Consider the following 17094-nt stretch of genomic DNA (forward strand, 5'->3'; position numbering starts at 1 on the left):
TGTTTTGAGAATACAGATTCAATAGACCATTTATTTTGGTATTGCCCTCAGGTAGCCTGTTTCTGGTCTCAGGTTCAGGAATGGCTGAAAATGCATAGCATTGATCTAAAATTGACCCTAGAAATAGTACTGTTAGGAGATCTGGAGAGACCGGGTCAGTCAATTACTAATATACTAATACTCTTAGTARAAGTATTTATCTTCAACACACAATCTGYAGATTCTATTCGATTAGATAGATTGGAATTGTACGTTAAACATCATAGTTGAAAGATATGTGTTGCGTAGAAACACAAAGTGGGTGGCCAGCAGAGATAGATGGGATGGGCTGAGGGAAGCTGAGGGTTGGTATGGGGAATTGTAGACCAGTGGGAGTGAAGTTGCTGTGTGAGAGAGAATGATGGTCAAAAGATAAAGGAGAAAAAAAAGTCAAAATAAAACATATTAAAAGTACATTTGAATGACACTAAGTGGCAGTGTTTTTACAACTAATGCCGGTTTGCCTGAGGCTGAGGCTGATGACGTGCAGGTGTTTGTACACATGCATATACACACACTCTCATTCAAATAAACACATACAAGAACACACACATACATGTAATAGTGCCAGACATGCACACAAACATATAAAGTATGCATTGCTGTTATGATTTCAGTTGTCCTTGATGTCCTTTATTTAAAATMAAATAAAAATGTGCATTGTTGTTTGCTGTTTTCTTCTGTCTTTTCCTTTTTTCTCTTTAGTTCATTCTCTTGGTTGTTGGTGCGTTGGGGGGTTCTTGGGGGTGGGGAATGGAATTAATTGTATTTTTTATTTTATTTTTTCGGGGGGGGGGCTGTGGGAGGGGTCTCGAATGGGTGAGGGACAGCTATTGGGGAACTGTGGGGGGGATCTTGGAGGGTTCGGGTTTCACAAGATTGTGATCATGAAAAAGGAAACTATGACATATTTTATATCACTATCTTGCACACGTACCCTCACACATAAGGATGGCTCTGTTGCGGAAAGACTGATACATGTTTGATAGTGTCTTGATGCTGTATTGTTTGTCCTTCATGTTCTAATACTTTAATGTTACCCCTTCCTTGTGTTTTTTGTAATAAATAATAATAATTTCTTTTTTTTTTTTTAAGTTGTTTCCTATTTCAGTCACCTCTTTGCAAAGTCGTTCCCTATTTCAGTCACCTCTTTCCAAAGTTGTTCCCTATTTCAGTCACCTCTTAGGTCACGTTAGTGTGGGTAAAATCAAAAACACCCTAAAGATTGACAAATATTACATCCGATAAATGCATAATATAAAACACAGAAACGATCTGTATAGTATGTTCTTATAGATGTTCTTACCAGCGGTGGTCCTTACCTGTGAGTGTTCAGCTCAAGCGACTCAAGTGTGACGTGTAATCCAGCATACGAACAAAACTTGTGGGAGTTGTAGTTCACATGAGAATTTTTCAACTTTTTGAGATGTCTTGCTTCTCGAACTTCAAGTAACATGCATCAGCTATAAGTAAATTCACAAATCCGAATATAATTTAAGATACATCTTAAATTACGTGTTTTTAATGAATTGGATGATCCAGATTTTGAAGCCCCATCGTATAGATGGTAGTCCTATTTGTCTCTTTTAAGCGTTTAAGTTTTCATTAAATGTCTTCCTTTCTCTTTCCCTCCAGACCTCCAGCAGCTCACTCTCACTGAAGAGGTTGTTAACCCTGAGCGACAGCACTATGAGCAGGAATGGAGCGCCAGTCTGGGGCCAGTCGAGTCTGATGCCGAAGARTCTATATGGAACTCTATCAACACTACAACTGTAGAGAACCAAACAGAATTTGATGGTGAGCGCTACAGAGAGTCCGACTCAACCAGTGAATATCAGCCCCCATCTGAAGTAAATCCAGAAAGTGACAACGATGAAAGTGATAATGTAAAAGAGGATGAAGTGGAGAATAGAATACGACTGTCACGGTTAAAGCCTCTTAAATCAAAGAGAGGAAGAGGACGGCCAAGGAAAGAAGCCAGGGAGTTGCCTGATCTGAAATGTGACTTGTGCGGAAAATGCTTTGCGACAGCAGGTGGCCTGAGAAGGCATCAACAAAATTTGCACGGTGAAGAGAGACCAAAAGGACGGCCGAAGAAAGAAAACAGTGAGTTGCCTGACCTGAAATGTGATGTGTGCGGAAAATGCTTGGCGACAGCACGTAGTCTGAAAAGGCATCGACAAAATCGCCATCTTRAAGAGAGACCAAGAGGRCGGCCAAGGAAAGAAACCAGTGWGTTGCCTAATCTGAAATGTGACGTTTGCGGAAAGTGCTTTGTGACAAGACGTGGTCTACAAATGCATGGGAAAAATAGGCACAGTGAAGAGAGACCATACATGTGTGACATATGTGGACAAGGTTTCGTCTTGAACTGCTACCTGATCCGCCACATGAAGACTCACACGGAGGAGGGACAACATTGCTGTACCGTATGTGGCAAATGTTTCAATCACAAGAATAACCTGAAAAATCATATGGGTACTCATRCAGGGCCGTCTTTTAAATGTGATTTGTGTGGAAAATCCTTGACAACAAAAGGAAGTCTGAAACTCCATCAGCAAAATCACACTGGGGAGAAATCCTATCCGTGCAAAGAGTGTGACAAATCCTTCAGCATAAAGGCAAGCCTGGTATTGCATATGAGGACTCATACAGGGGAGAAACCATTCCGGTGCAAAGAATGTGGCAAATGCTTCAGTGACAAGGGAACCCTTACAAAGCATATGATGACTCACACAGAGGAGAAACCACATCGCTGCAACGAATGTGGCAAATGCTTCAGTCTGAAGGGAAGCCTGACTGCGCATATGAAGGTTCATACAGGGGAGGGAGTTCAATGTCATTTGTGTGGAACTCACTTGAAGTTAGCATCAAGTCTGAAAAGACATCTGCGAACTCACAGAATAAATATTCACAATGACTAAGAACAAGAAACAATGCCCCTTGTGTAAAATGTGTTAGATGGAAGAGACTACTAAGAGGACATACCACTCAAGTATGCTCTTGGTAAAAAGTACACTCCGCTATCTTGGAATCTGTTCAATGGTCATTTCAATTCATAGAACTTATTCATTGATTGTTGAAGATTTTTATTTTGGGGGAAAATGTATTTATTTAAATGTACTGTATTTAGGTACATTTTCCCATTCTAAATAAACTAATATGGCAGCTTAATTACTTTAAATAATTTTGATAATTAAGTGTGCCACCAGCAGGAGTAGTAACACCAATGATACATTTTAGGTCAATGAGGAATTTCTGAAATTGAGACCACAGATTCGAAATTCTAAGGTCATTAACCCTTTAAAAATAATACATGTGATATGATTAATCATTTTTCTCACAATGTAATTTCCTTTAAATTAAATTGAGTTACACCAAGTGACACTGGATTTAGACACCAAATGATCAATGGAATCCTCAAAATATATTAAATTCTAAAAGGATGTGATTGGCTAATAATTTTGTTTAATATAGACCCCTCCCCCGATAACAATGGAGGGAATGCTCAAAGTCCTTGTATATCCTAGTATTGAGTGATTTCCAAGGTGTTCACACCAATTACAAAAACCTGAGGGACACATGTTATATTGGTAAAAAAATATATTATTGATCTACAGTGCCTTGTGGTGATTAATTTCTGTATTATCAAATGAGGAGAGACAGACTTATCACACAAGTCAGAGTTATACTTAAACTACATCTTTATTAGTGAGAGCTCTGCAATAGCGGTGGCTGGTCGACGAACCACCCTCAGCTGATTCGTTGAGAGCCACGACACAAAGGCTACTGAAATMTTTTATAGCAAAGATCCACCCCCTAGTCTACATAACAAACAACAGATGTGTGGAACGGGTCACAAGGTGAGACTTGATAAATGAGAATGGAGTATCCCACAGCCAGATAGCATTTGCTATAAATTCTGTTCTTATCGTTCAGTTTGGCCCCTAAGACGAGGCTCCGATCTCATTCTTGGTACTTCATAGCACAAAAACACCAACTCATTCTATGGCATAAATCAATTGTCAACTCCAGATACTCGCAWCTCAAGTAAAACCTCTTCTTGACCACACGCCTGGACAAGCTCACTGAGAGAAGTGAGCCTCTAGGTCATACACTATCCCAGGATAGGTGCAACATCAGAGATGTCATACAATGGTTCCAGACACTCCCCCCACAAAGGAGGGAGTGACTGACGCACAGACATTGTGGAGACAAGTAATTGGTTCCCCATTAGTCACGCCATCCCTTCACATGGTTTAAGAATAGGTAAAGACACATTCACATATGAAGACAATGTTCCCYCCTGTCCTCTTTCTGATATTCTGCATAGCACCAGGGACATGTGAAAGACAAGTCTGACTTCTCCTCTCTCTGGGTACCAGGTGACTGAGCCCCAGTTGAGGGAAGAAGTGCAACTACCAACACCAGAGTCCAAAGGGATACATTCTAATAACAAGTATATCACATAAGCATATTATGCAGATAAGACAGCTTAATTATCCATGTTACCTAACTAATTCTGATTCTTCCGCCACAGCCTTCAGAAAGTATTCATACCCCTTGACTTTTTCCACATTTTGTTGTGTTACAGCTTGAATAAAAAAATTATTAAATGTAACTTTTTTTGTSACACAATACCCCATAATGTCAAAGTGGATTTAAAAGCTGCAAATGTCTTGAGTCAATAAGTATTCAGCCTCTTTGTTATGGCAAGCCTAAATTCAATTCAGGAGTAAAAATGGAAGCCTGTACAAAACAAAAGTATTCCAAAACATGTATCTTGTTTGCAACAAGGCATTAAAGTAATACTGCAAAAAAATTGGCAAGCAATTCACTTTTTGTACTGAATACTAATTGTACTGAATACTAATTTTTATGTTTGGGCACATCCAATACAACACAGCACATTACTACCACATTACTACCACTCTCCATATTTGCAAGCATAGTGGTGGATGCATCATGTTATGGGTATAAATAAAGATATTTAGTATAAAAAATAAACTGAATGGAGCTAAGCACAGGCAAAAACGTAGAGGAAAACCTGGTTCAGTCTGCTTTCCACCTGACACTGGGAAATTAATTCACATTTCAGCAGGACAATAACCTAAAACACAAGGTCAAATCTAACCTGGAGTTGCTTGCCAAGAAGATAGTGAATGTTCCCGTGTGGATAAGTTCCAGTTTTGACAAATCTGCTTGAAAATCTATGGCAAGACCTGAAAATGATTGTCAAGCAATGATCCACAACCAATTTGACAGAGGTTTAAGAATAATTTTTGAAAGAATATTGGGCAAACAAACGTTGCACAATCCAGGTGTGGAAAAGAGACTTACCCAGAAAAACTGACAGCTGTAATCACTGCCAAAGGTGACTCTAACATGTATTGACTCAGGGGGTTGAATACWTATCTAATGAAGATATATTAGTGTTTTATTTGTCATACTTATTTGTCATACTTTCTTCCACTTTGACATTGGAGTATTTTGTGTAGTTATTTAACAAACAATGACAATTAAATCMATTTTAATCCCACTTTGTAACACAACAAAATGTGGAAAAAGTCAATGGGTGTGAATACTTTCTGAAGGCACTATATAAATATATGAAATACTTTTGTTTACTTTCTAGCATTCAAAATAATAGATATCTCTAAATCCCCAAAACATGTTACTACTGAGACAAGCCAAGTACTTTAAACAATGCATAATCCTATAGTTTTGCAGTATAAATGACTTGCATTGTGTTTTATCATTGATAAACAGTTCAATATAAACAAAAACATGTATGATGTGTGACTATTTGTCATTGTAAAGTGTTTTTCATGGTTACAAAAGGTGAGGGGTGCAAATGCCCAGGAATTCATTAACGACCCAACTTATGAATGCACAACTATCTTACGCCATCATATTCCAAAATATAAGGTATTATTACTCAGTTGTATAGAAACAACAAGAATGAAATAGCTGAATAGCTTCAAAATATGTTAAAAATGATCATGTGGATGTCAGTCTTTCTATCTATAGTGCTGCCTAGGTATTTGAGAGGAGCTAGCCAACATTTTTCTAGCCCCATCTCTCAGCTGTTTACTAAAACATGGAACGGGAACGACATTTTGTTGTTTTTCGAAATTGCAGTCTAAAGCTTTAAGGTGGGTATTAATATATTCCTAAACCTGCTGAACCAGGTAGTAAATCAAAGTTTGTATGTTTGTAAGTGTAGTGTCAAGATGAAACCACGTCCCGCARCATTGGTTGTGTAGTTCCAGCTACATTTGTCCATCTCAAACGCATGGAAAAGAAAGCGCTGAGTAAAACCATTACAACTTTATAGAAGAGTCTCAAAGCGCTTCAAAAGCAATGTCATTTTGATGATATGGTTTGATGACTGGCTAGGTTATTTTCTTTTCGCAACATATACAATAAGGAGAATTATGACAATGGTTATGATATGATAATGATTATCATGATGTTTAGTAATGTTATGATAATATGCAGTATGCAATGATCAATGAAAATGATGTTAAACTATGTACTGTACCTGGAACCCTGACTGAATATGAAATAATAGGGTCATTCTATATGAATTCAAACACCTTTTTTACCACGTCCCTTTTGATTTGAACAAAAGCCCTATGGCACTATAAAGGCAGCATCACTCCTGTAAACGTTTTTTGTTTTGTTCTACTCAGTGACCAGTTTATTAGGTACACCACCCCGTTCACGAAAATGCTAYGCTCCTACAGACAGTGAGTCACGTGGACGTGGCTTGCTATWTAAAGCAGGCAGACAGGCATCAAGGCATTCAGTTACCGTTCGATTGAATGCTAGAATGGGAAAAACTAGTGAGCTAAGGGACTTTGAGCGTGGTATGATCGTCGGTGCCAGSCGCGCCGGTTCCAGTATCTCAGAAACAGCCAGCCTCCTAGGCTTTTCACATACAACAGTGCCTAGGGATTACTGAGAATGGTGCGACAAACATACAGTCCTGTGGGTGAAAACAGCTCGTTGATGAGAGAGGTCGAAGGAGAATGGCAAGAATCGTGCAAGCTAGGCGGGCCACAAACAGGCAATTAACGGCGCAGTACAACAGTGGTGTGCAGAAGGGCATCTCAGAACGTACAACTTGTCGGTCCTTGTCACGGATTGGCTATTGCAGCAGATGACCACACCAGTTTCCACTCCTATCAGCTAAAAGAAGAAGCGGTTCCAKTGAGTACGCGATCAACAACACTGGGAAATTGAGGAGTGGAGAAACATTGCCTGTTCCATCGAATCCCTGTTCTTGTTGTGTAATGCTGATGGCAGAGTCAGGCTTTGGCATAAGCAGCATGAGTCCATGGCCCCATTCTGCCTGATGTCAACAGTACAGGCTGGTGGTGGTGTTGTAATGGTGTGGGGAATAATTTCCCTGGCACATGTTCACTCCCTTGATACCAATTGAGCAACGTGTATCTGAACATTGTTGCTGACCAGGTGCATCCCTTCATGGTTACAGGGGGTCTCATCCGGTACTAGATGTGTACTTAAAAAACTGGCCACTGAGTGTATATGATTATAAAATATTAAAGCCACCATGGCATATTAAAGCTGTCAAGCAAGTCAGATGGATGGTTGGTTTGGCAAGCTAGCTAACTGGCTAGCATGTTATGTTTTGATTTGAATGTTGGAGGTTGAGCRGACAAGGCCAAAGCAAGGGTACAAGCAGAGATGGCAGAGGTATGCGCAAATGCTCGGGAAGGCTACTYTGGACTAGCGCTAACATGCGGTGAKYCTTCCGCTGCCAGGGCATCACCCACGTGTGTGCTAAGTGATCAGTGGTGGTCGAGGAGTAGCTGGCTAGCTACCGGCTACAGAGACCAGACTTTGCACTGTTTAACGGCTCTGGATAACAGTCATCATTGCTTCGAGACCGAACCCKTCTGACCGAGGCTTACCCCTGCCTATGACTGTGATGCATCCACTCTCTCCCTCCTCATGTACATTTCCCTTACAAAAAAACTCACCTGAATTTCATGTGATAACATGTGTTTCAAATGTGATCACGTGATCTCACATGATCGCATGTGATCTTATGTGAAGTTAATGTAATAACGTGACATGTAAATGCAACATGTGATAACATGAAACTACACATGTAAAAACATGATCTCATGCTAAATAAATGTGACAACATGGGATGCAAAATTACAACCATCTGAGTTCGTTTTTCACATGTGGAAGTGCAAATTCGATTTTCACAGACATTCCACATCCCACTGGGCACACCACGTCACTTAAATGTGCATAATTGGGTAATATTTGGTTAAGATGTTGATCAAAGCACAACCAAATTCCAATGGAAAAACAATGTGTGATTTTTGGTTTATACAACTGATTAATGTATTATGACTGTGCTTCACCTAATAGCAGAACCAAATGACCTGGATTGCAGTTGAGATTACATTAAAGGTATCCTTGAACATGCACACTTTATATAATTACATAAGAAGACATATATAGTATGTCATATATATATGACCTCAAAATGTGGTCATGGATGTGTTACTCATTTGAAGGTTGAATGTTACATTCGTTTGTAAGACAGCCTTAACTTTATGCTATTTAATGTATTACAAAAGTAATATTGAATTGTGTTTGGTTGTCAACACAACCAAATATCAACAATTAGTAAASGAGATGTATCTTCTGCTTGGATAGATCCATCTGTGCCACTGACTTAGTCTGGCTTTAATTCCAGTTTGTCTACAAATTAATAATTGATATGTTGGATTCACGTCTCCATCTCAACCAGACATCTAAGTTAAAGAGTAGCACTACATCAAATCTAATTGTAAGGCCCGACGCCGGAGATGAGAAGCAGGTACGGGGAGTCAACATTTAATCAGGAACAAACATGTAACAAGACAGGCACAGCGTCGGCACACGGGTACACAAGGACATACGACAATCAATGCTGAAGCAGGGAACAGAGCGGTGATTGAGTCCAATAATCGCTGATGCGCGGGATGGGGGAATGGCAGGTGTGCGTAATGATGGTGGCAGGAGTGCGCAATGCTGGGGAGCCTGGTGCCCTCGAGCGCCAGGGGGGAAGAGCGGGAGCAGGCGTGACACTAATCAAATTTTAAATAAAGTTTGATTTGATTYAGTCCTATTTAACTTAGATTTTTGGTTGAGATTGAGACGAAACCAACATATTAATGATTAACTTGAATCCCAGCGGAGAGAGGGGAGCCGGCCAGGCAAAGACAGCAAGGGTGCCGTTCACCTTCGCACCCCTGAGCCAGACTACACTCAATCATAGGACCTACTGAAGAGATGAGTCTTCAGTAAAGACTTAAAGGTCGAGTCTGCGTCTGTCACATGGATAGGCAGACCATTCCATAAAAATKGAGCTCTATAAGAGAAAGCCCTGCCTCCAGCTGTTTGCTTAGAAACTCAGGGACAATAAGGAGCCCTGAGTCTTGTGACCGTAGAGTATGTGTAGGTATGTACGGCAGGACCAAATGGGAGAGATAGGTAGGAGCAAGCCCATGTAATTCTTTGTAGGTTAGCAGTAAAACATTGAAATCAGCCCTAGCCTTATTAACAGGAAGCCAGTGTAGAGTCTAGCACTGGAGTGATATGATCACATTTGTGGGTTCTAGTCAAGATTCTAACAGTCATAGATCTTTCATTCKCATTGATAGTAAGTCTAAGAAGCACTAGTTCTATGTTCTATGTGCACTATTTCTATGCTTCCCGGGTTTTAAGTTTTGTTTGTGGATCTTTTAGTTTCGGTTCTGTACACGAACCTCAAACAGCTGAAAATACAATGTTTTTGGTTATGGAAAATATATTTCCCAGCAGTTTAGATGGTACAATAATTCTCAACACAATGACTACTTGTTTTGTTACATAAACTGAAATTASGCTAACCATTATGATTATAGCAACCAGGAATTGGCAGAGCGATTTTGGCATAGTGCATCTTTAATACACTGAACAAAAATATAAACGCAACATGTAAAGTGTTGGTCCCATGTTTCATGAGCTGAAATAAAAGACCTCAGAAGTTTTCCATATGCACAAAAAGTGTATTTTTCTAAAATGTTGTGCACAAATTCGTTTACATCCCTGTTARTGAGCACTTCTCCTTAGCCAAAATAATCCATCCACCTGACAGGTGTGGCATATCAAGAAGCTGATATGCATGAATATTTGGGGCCTCCCGAGTGGCACAGCGGTCTTAGGCACTGCATCACTACAGATCCGGGTTCGATCCCAGGCCATGTCGCAGCCGGCCGCGACCGGGAGACGCATGAGGCGGTGCACAATTGGCCCAGCGTCGTCCAGGTTAGGGGAGGGCTTGGCCAGCAGGGATGTCCTTGTCCCATCGTGCTCTAGCGACTCCTGTGGCGGTCCAGGCGCAGTGCACACTGACACGGTGGCCAGTTGTACAGTGTTTACTCAGACACATTGGTGCGGTTGGCTTCCGGCTTAAGCAAACAGTGTGTCAAGAAGCAGTCCGGCTTGGCAGGGTCGTGTTTCGGAGGATTCATTGCTCTGGACCTTCGCATCTCCCGAGTCCTTACGGGGGTTGCAGTGATGGAACAAGACTGTAACTACCAATTGGATATCACGAAATCRGGRAGAAAAAAGGTGGTAAAAAGTACCAACAAAAAAAAGACAGCATGATCATTACACAGGTGCACCTTGTGCAGGGGACAATAAAAGGCCACTCTAAAATGTGCAATTTTGTCACACAACACAGTGCCACAGATGTCTCATGTTTTGAGGGAGCGTGCAATTGGCATGCTGACTGCAGGAATGTCCACCAGAACTATTGCCAGAGAATATTATGTTAATTTCTCTACCATAAACCGCCTTTGTCGTTTTAGAGAATTTGTCAGCACGTCCAACCGGCCTCACAACCACAGACTGCGTGTGTGGACGAATACCCAATGGTGGAGGTGGGGTTATGGTATGGGCAGGCATAAACTACGGACAACGAACACAATTGCATTTTATCGATGGCAATTTGAATGCACAGAGATACCGTGACGATATCCTGAGGCACACTTTACATGTTGCGTTTTATATGTTTGTTCAGTGTAATTTTTCCTCTGTGCAGAATAAAGTCAACATCTGCACTGTCATTTGTGATAAATGATCAAATACATGTATTCATTTTTGGGGGGACATTACACTCTCAGAACTATGGCATGGGGCAGTGATTCAATTAACTGAGATGAATTTGTGATGGCTACTTAAATGTAAGGACAAAGCCAAAATATAGAAAGACGGCAGTGTATGCCAATGCGCTTATGCTATGTCCAATGGCACTATTGGACTTGGAAGTCACTTTCACCATCATTGATGTAAAGGTGTAAAAATTGACAGCCCATTTTGAACACGCCCCCTATGGGGCATGTGACATCCCCATCGCTATAAAACTGAAAAGTGCTGTGGTCTCTCTGAATAAAGCACAAAGTGAAGATGAGAGGAATAATACTACTAAGTCTCCTGGGTATTGTCCTGGCTCTGCCTAAACCTCAACAACAAACTAAACAGCGGGTAAGAAAGAATTTTCTTTGAGTGAATACTAATATAGGTTGAAAGAACTCCTATAGGAACTCTATAWAGAACTTTGATTTTCGACTGTTTTGAATAAACTCGGGAGTGAAATGGAGTCAACACTTTTTGAACAGCGAGTTCCTATGTTTAGTTGCTTCATCAAGATACTTCAGTAAAGATCATAATGGACACTGCAAAAATGGAAAMGTCATAAATTAATTAATTTGGAATTGGGATTATGGAGAGGATAAAGGCATCATTTCATATCATAGAATGTTCAACGGGTTTTGTTAGAGAACACAGCAAAGTGTATTTGGAGTCGTTTGATATTTGCTTTGGTGTCAATGGCCTTCCTGAAACAGGGTAAACACACSGTTACGGGAATTCATMCTCTTATACAAATACAAAATCTGTGGTTTACGGGTGTTGATTAACCCGAGTCAAAGGAGCTATGTTTACCACGTTGTGTTAGTTAAAATACAAAGACACTGAGAAGAGATGAATGGGCTAATATTAACATTTATAATGCGTTATTTCAGTGGCCAAAAGGTTCCAGGTTTCCCCTTGAAAATGTAGATGGCTTTGGAGAACAGGAACCACAAGTGAGTAACTTTTTTGCGTGTGTGAGTGTAACTATGCGTTGTAGATTAAAGGACTTGACAAATTGTGTTTTTATATTCACGACTGTCACGTCTTTTACTCCAGGAGACGTCCCATGGTTTGGTATACACAGGTACTCAGCCCATTATGGAGCCCACTCCTAGACCCTTTGCAAACACGGAGAAGACAACCCTATCAGCAGCTGTAAAYGCTTTAATATCAGCAGTTGTAAACGCTGTTCAGAGTTTGGGAGAATTTTAAAGGACTGTCTTGCTGGTTTGAGTTGGGGCTATCGTGGTGGTGTGTTCAATAAACCAGTGGTGTTCAACTTGTGGTCTGCAAATTATTTTTTAAATTGTTTCTCTTCCAAAAATAGTATATTATGATTATTGGTTGAACACATTAATTTATGGTAAAGGATGATTAACTAGGAAACATGCGGAAAAAAATACATGGCAGTGATTTCATATAAAATGTGAAACCAAATGCATATAAATCAAATGTGCTCATGAATCGCAATACAACATATCAATATTACATTTCAAAGGAAGAAATACTATGGGGTCAATAGATTCAAACAAGAGTAAAACAAATGCATCTAAATATGAAACAATAAATGTTCACATCAAAAAGGAACAACATAAAAGGGATACAAACTAACATTGTCTTCAATGCGTTCAAAACACACAGAAAAAGTTTACAAGAACAAAACGTCTTGCAACAAACACTCATGTAACTGAAAGGTATATAGACCGCATTCCTCTGCCCAGGCGTTGCTGACACATGCCAGCTCTTACAACGCCTGGATAGGTATTTTACGTATCAGCTAACCAAATCATTATGTTATAGCAATCTGGTGCCCGACGGCACAGTCGATAACRTGGCATGCAACGCAACCATTGGTTGAAGCATGCAACGCCTGCGCAAGGGAATGCTGCCACATTGATTAGCTGCAAGTGTGTGCATTTATGGTTGGTGAGCTGAAGTCCCGCTTCTGCTGGAGGGGGAATGGACAGGAGAATAGCGGATTGGGGTTAGTTAGATGAAGTGACTGTCAGTTTTGGGTAGGGAAAATGTGACAGCAATAGTCACTAAGGGCTCGATTAAATCTGTAGCGCTGAAGATCTGCGCTATACCGCGGTTGAAATGTAAAGGTCCTTTCCAATAGAGCGTTTACCTATGCAAATGTGAATGCAGTCTCCTGCGAACCGTGAACATTGCTTTTACATTTCAATCTCTCTGTAACACGGAGYTTCAGCGCTACGGATTGAATCGAGCCCTAAGTTTTGTACAGAGTCAGATTCTCAAATGGGCAAAAGTCTGTCCTCCACAACTGTGGCGTGTTTCTGTGCACATTCCCTTCGCTACGAGCTATAAACGGGACACACAAAAGCAGTTCACCGATGGGAGTGCATCAGACTGTAAAGTACATGACTCAACTGTTGACTCATTTATACTTGCGTGTGTCCCAGTGTCCTTTAGCAGTAATTTATACTTGCATGTGAATCCTTTATCTAATCACTTTTTTACAACGAAGATGACATTTCTAGTAAAGCAATGACCCGTTGGAACCGAAACTTGGGATCGACATTTAGCCTACTAAAGGTTTAAACTTTCGGTCCAGTAGAAGATTCGATCAGTGCAAATAGTGATAATATACACTGCTCAAAAAAATAAAAGGAACACTTAAACAACACAATGTAACTCCAAGTCAATCACACTTCTGTGAAATCAAACTGTCCACTTAGGAAGCAACACTGATTGACAATAAATTTCACATGCTGTTGTGCAAAAAGAGAGAGATTGTCAAAACACTTTTAAAGACCAGTATCTCCTTCTTTCTTTTTCTCTCCAAAACTCTTGAATCGTGCCCGTCCTTGGCCAGCTCTCCTGCTAATCTCTCCTCAGAAGACCTTCTTGATCCAATCAAGTCCAGGTTTCAAGACCTAGTCATTCAACTGAGACTGCTCTTCTCTGTGTCACGAGGCGCTCCCGCACTGCTAAAGCTAACTCTCTCTCTCTCTGCTCTCATCCTTACTTAAGACCTATCCGGCTGCCTTTGGATACTGATGAAAACTCATCAAGATCCTCCTCCTCCACCCTGCTTACCGAGCTGGCATCTCCGGCTGCGGCCCACGCTTGGATTGCGTCCTAACCTGAACAGGTCGCTTCTACCAGTGGCGTGGCGAGAATCTGTCCTCCGCACCACGTGCTCTCTCCCACTTGGTGTCCCAGGGCTTCGTGTCTAGCCCCTCTCCTAATTCTCGCTATAGTCAACCAAGTCCTTGGCTTCTGTCATATCCTCACATGGTCTCTTCCTATCATTGCTGATGCAGACGACAACAGCAATAATTTTCTCCTTTCCCCCACTCTGATAACAGGTGGTGAATTGCATCTCTCATGTCTGGCAGACATATCAGTGTGGTGACGGATCACCACCGTCACGCTGAACCTCGGCAAAGACGGAGCTGCTCTTCGCTGCCCGGGGAAGGACGTGCCGTGTCCGATGATCGGTCTGCGCATCACGGTTGACAAGCTCCATTGTGTCCCCTCCTCAGTGTCCGAGTGCTATAGGGAACCTTGGCGTGATCCTGGACAACACCGCTGTCGTTACTCAACTAACATCAAGCGGTGACCGTTCCTGTAATGTGTTCATGCTCTACAGACATCGCAAGTACTGACCCTGCCTCACCAGGAAAGCGGCAGCAGGTCCTAATCTCAGGAACTGTCGATCTTCCCGTCTGGATTACGTGCAACCTCGCTGTTTGCTGGGCTCCCTGCTGTTGCCATGTAAACCCTAACAACTCATCCATGAACAGCCGCAGCCGTCTGGTGTTCAACTTTCCCAAGTTCTCTCAACGTCGACCCGCTCCTCCGCTCTCTCAGGCTTCCAGTTTGAAAGCTCGCATCCGCTACAAGAACCATGGTGCTTGCCTACGGAGCTGTGAGGGGAACGGCAACCTCCGTACCGTTTCAGGCTCTTGATCAGGCCCTACACCAAACAAGGCACTGCGTTCATCCACCTCTGGCCTGCTCGCCTCCTACCGTCTGAGGAATACATGTTCCGGCTCAGCCTCAGTTCAAAACTGTTCGCTGCTCTGGCACCCCAATGGTGGAACGAAACTCCCTCAACTGACGCCAGGTCACGGAGTCAATCACGCACCTCCGGAGAACCCCCTGAAACCCCACCTCGTTTAAGGAATTAACCTAGGAAGGATAAGTATCCTTCTACCCCCCCGCCCTTAAAAGAGTTAGATGCACTATTGTAGAAGTGTTGTTCCGACTGATATCATAAGGTGAGATGCCACCAATTTGGTAAAGTCGCTTTCTGATAAGAGCGTGCTGCAAATGACTAAATGTAATGTATAATGTCACCAGCATAAGACCCTCAATATTTATTGGAAACGAGCATCAAGCTCAATACCATGCACTTTCACCATCCCTGGTGGCTGAGATAAAATGATTTGTCTTATAATGTAGAAGTGGTGATAATTATTCTTGGTGATGTAAAGCTGACTGATTGCTGACCTTCTGATCAACCCCATAGATGTGCCCGCGATGCTGCACTGCAAACATCAAAGTTTCACACGCAAGCGTTTCAACATGTGTCTGCATCGCAAATGGCAGTGACGATTATTGCTGTTGTAGCCTAAATGTCCATGGCCAAGTTTATGGTGTGCAACCGTTACAGAAAATGTCGTCTTGGTTGTCAAAAGTTACAAGTAAAGGATTCAATTATAAGATTACTAACTAAGGACAATAGGATACACAGGAGGGTAGTATATGAGTCACATTGAGTCTCACTATTAAGAAATGACTGCCTGAGCGCTCGCGTTAGGGCTGGACAAACATTATTTACCCTATCACTTTTTTCTTTTTATGATGTTCAAATGCTATATACAGCATCCTATGTACAAAAGTACAAAATAAAAACGCCCGTTTGGGTCACAGTTGTATGCAGTTTTTTTCCTAAAAACAAACATAGTAGTCAATGTCTGGCCCGTGAATTCGTTGTGTTTTTTCAGTTTGACACACCTGCCAAAGATCTTGAGATGGAACATTTTATGTTTGTGCTTTCTAATAACCAATGTCTGTTTCTATGTTTGTGCTTTTCTAATAACCAATGTCTGTGTTCATGCAAGTGACTGATTGAACGAATCCTCCCTATCAGTATCTGCAATTTGGCAGTTCACACTGAGCACATGAGCACATGTAGAACAGACGTGACAGATCTGAGACGCCGTGGAGAAAGTTTCTGCTGCCTGCCAACATCTCCAGCATTACCGGTTTGGCGGTGGGTCAGTCATGGTGGGTGTGGCATTTCTTTGTGGGGCCGCACAGCCCTCCATTGCTCGCAGAGGTAGCCTGACTGCCCATTAGGTACCGGAGATGAAGATCCTCAGAACCCTTGTGAGAACATATGCTGAACACATGCAAATTTGGTGGCCTCTGCGAGGTCATTTTGCAGGGCTTGGCATGCTCCTCCTGCTCAAAGGCGGAGGTAGCGGTCCTGCTGCTGGTGTGCCCTACTACGGCGCCTCCTCCACGTCTCCTGATGTACTGGCCTGTCTCCTGGTAGCGCCTCCATGCTCTGGAACTACGCTGACAGACACAGCAAACCTTTCTTGCCACAGCTCCGCATTGATGTGCCATCTGATGAGCTGCACTTACCCTGAGCACTTGTGTGGGTTGTAGACTCCGTTCTCATGCTACCACTAGAGTGGGAGAGCACCGCCAGCATTTCAAAAGTGACCACAAAAACATCAGCCAGGAAGCATAGGAAATGAGAAGTGGTCTGTGGTCACCACCTGCAGAATCACTCCTTTATTGGGGTGTCTGCTAATTGCCTAATAATTTTCCACCTTTTGTCTATTTCCATTTGCACAAACGCATGGT

At 41.9% G+C, this 17094-nt stretch overlaps 2 protein-coding genes and 1 long non-coding RNA gene across 3 annotated transcripts in view; 2 read left to right on the forward strand and 1 right to left on the reverse strand.

Moving 5' to 3' along the window:
* LOC111972474 (zinc finger protein OZF-like) overlaps window positions 1-3565 on the forward strand; it is an 18316-nt gene extending 14751 nt beyond the window's left edge. The window contains exon 2 of the mRNA XM_023999468.2: window positions 1675-3565. Coding sequence (XP_023855236.1) covers window positions 1675-2963 — 1289 coding nt within the window. The 3' untranslated portion in view covers window positions 2964-3565. The remainder of the gene's footprint in view (window positions 1-1674) is intronic.
* LOC111973377 (transmembrane protein 108) overlaps window positions 1-17094 on the reverse strand; it is a 297121-nt gene that overhangs the window by 119729 nt on the left and 160298 nt on the right. The gene's annotated exons all lie outside the window — the stretch shown is intronic.
* Window positions 11006-12526, forward strand: LOC111973121 (uncharacterized). The gene is made up of 3 exons (XR_002878522.2): window positions 11006-11598; window positions 12138-12200; window positions 12304-12526. It is a non-coding gene; the product is annotated as an uncharacterized lncRNA (long non-coding RNA).

Source organism: Salvelinus sp. IW2-2015, linkage group LG14 (assembly GCF_002910315.2).
Source record: "Salvelinus sp. IW2-2015 linkage group LG14, ASM291031v2, whole genome shotgun sequence".
NCBI lineage: Eukaryota > Metazoa > Chordata > Actinopteri > Salmoniformes > Salmonidae > Salvelinus > Salvelinus sp. IW2-2015.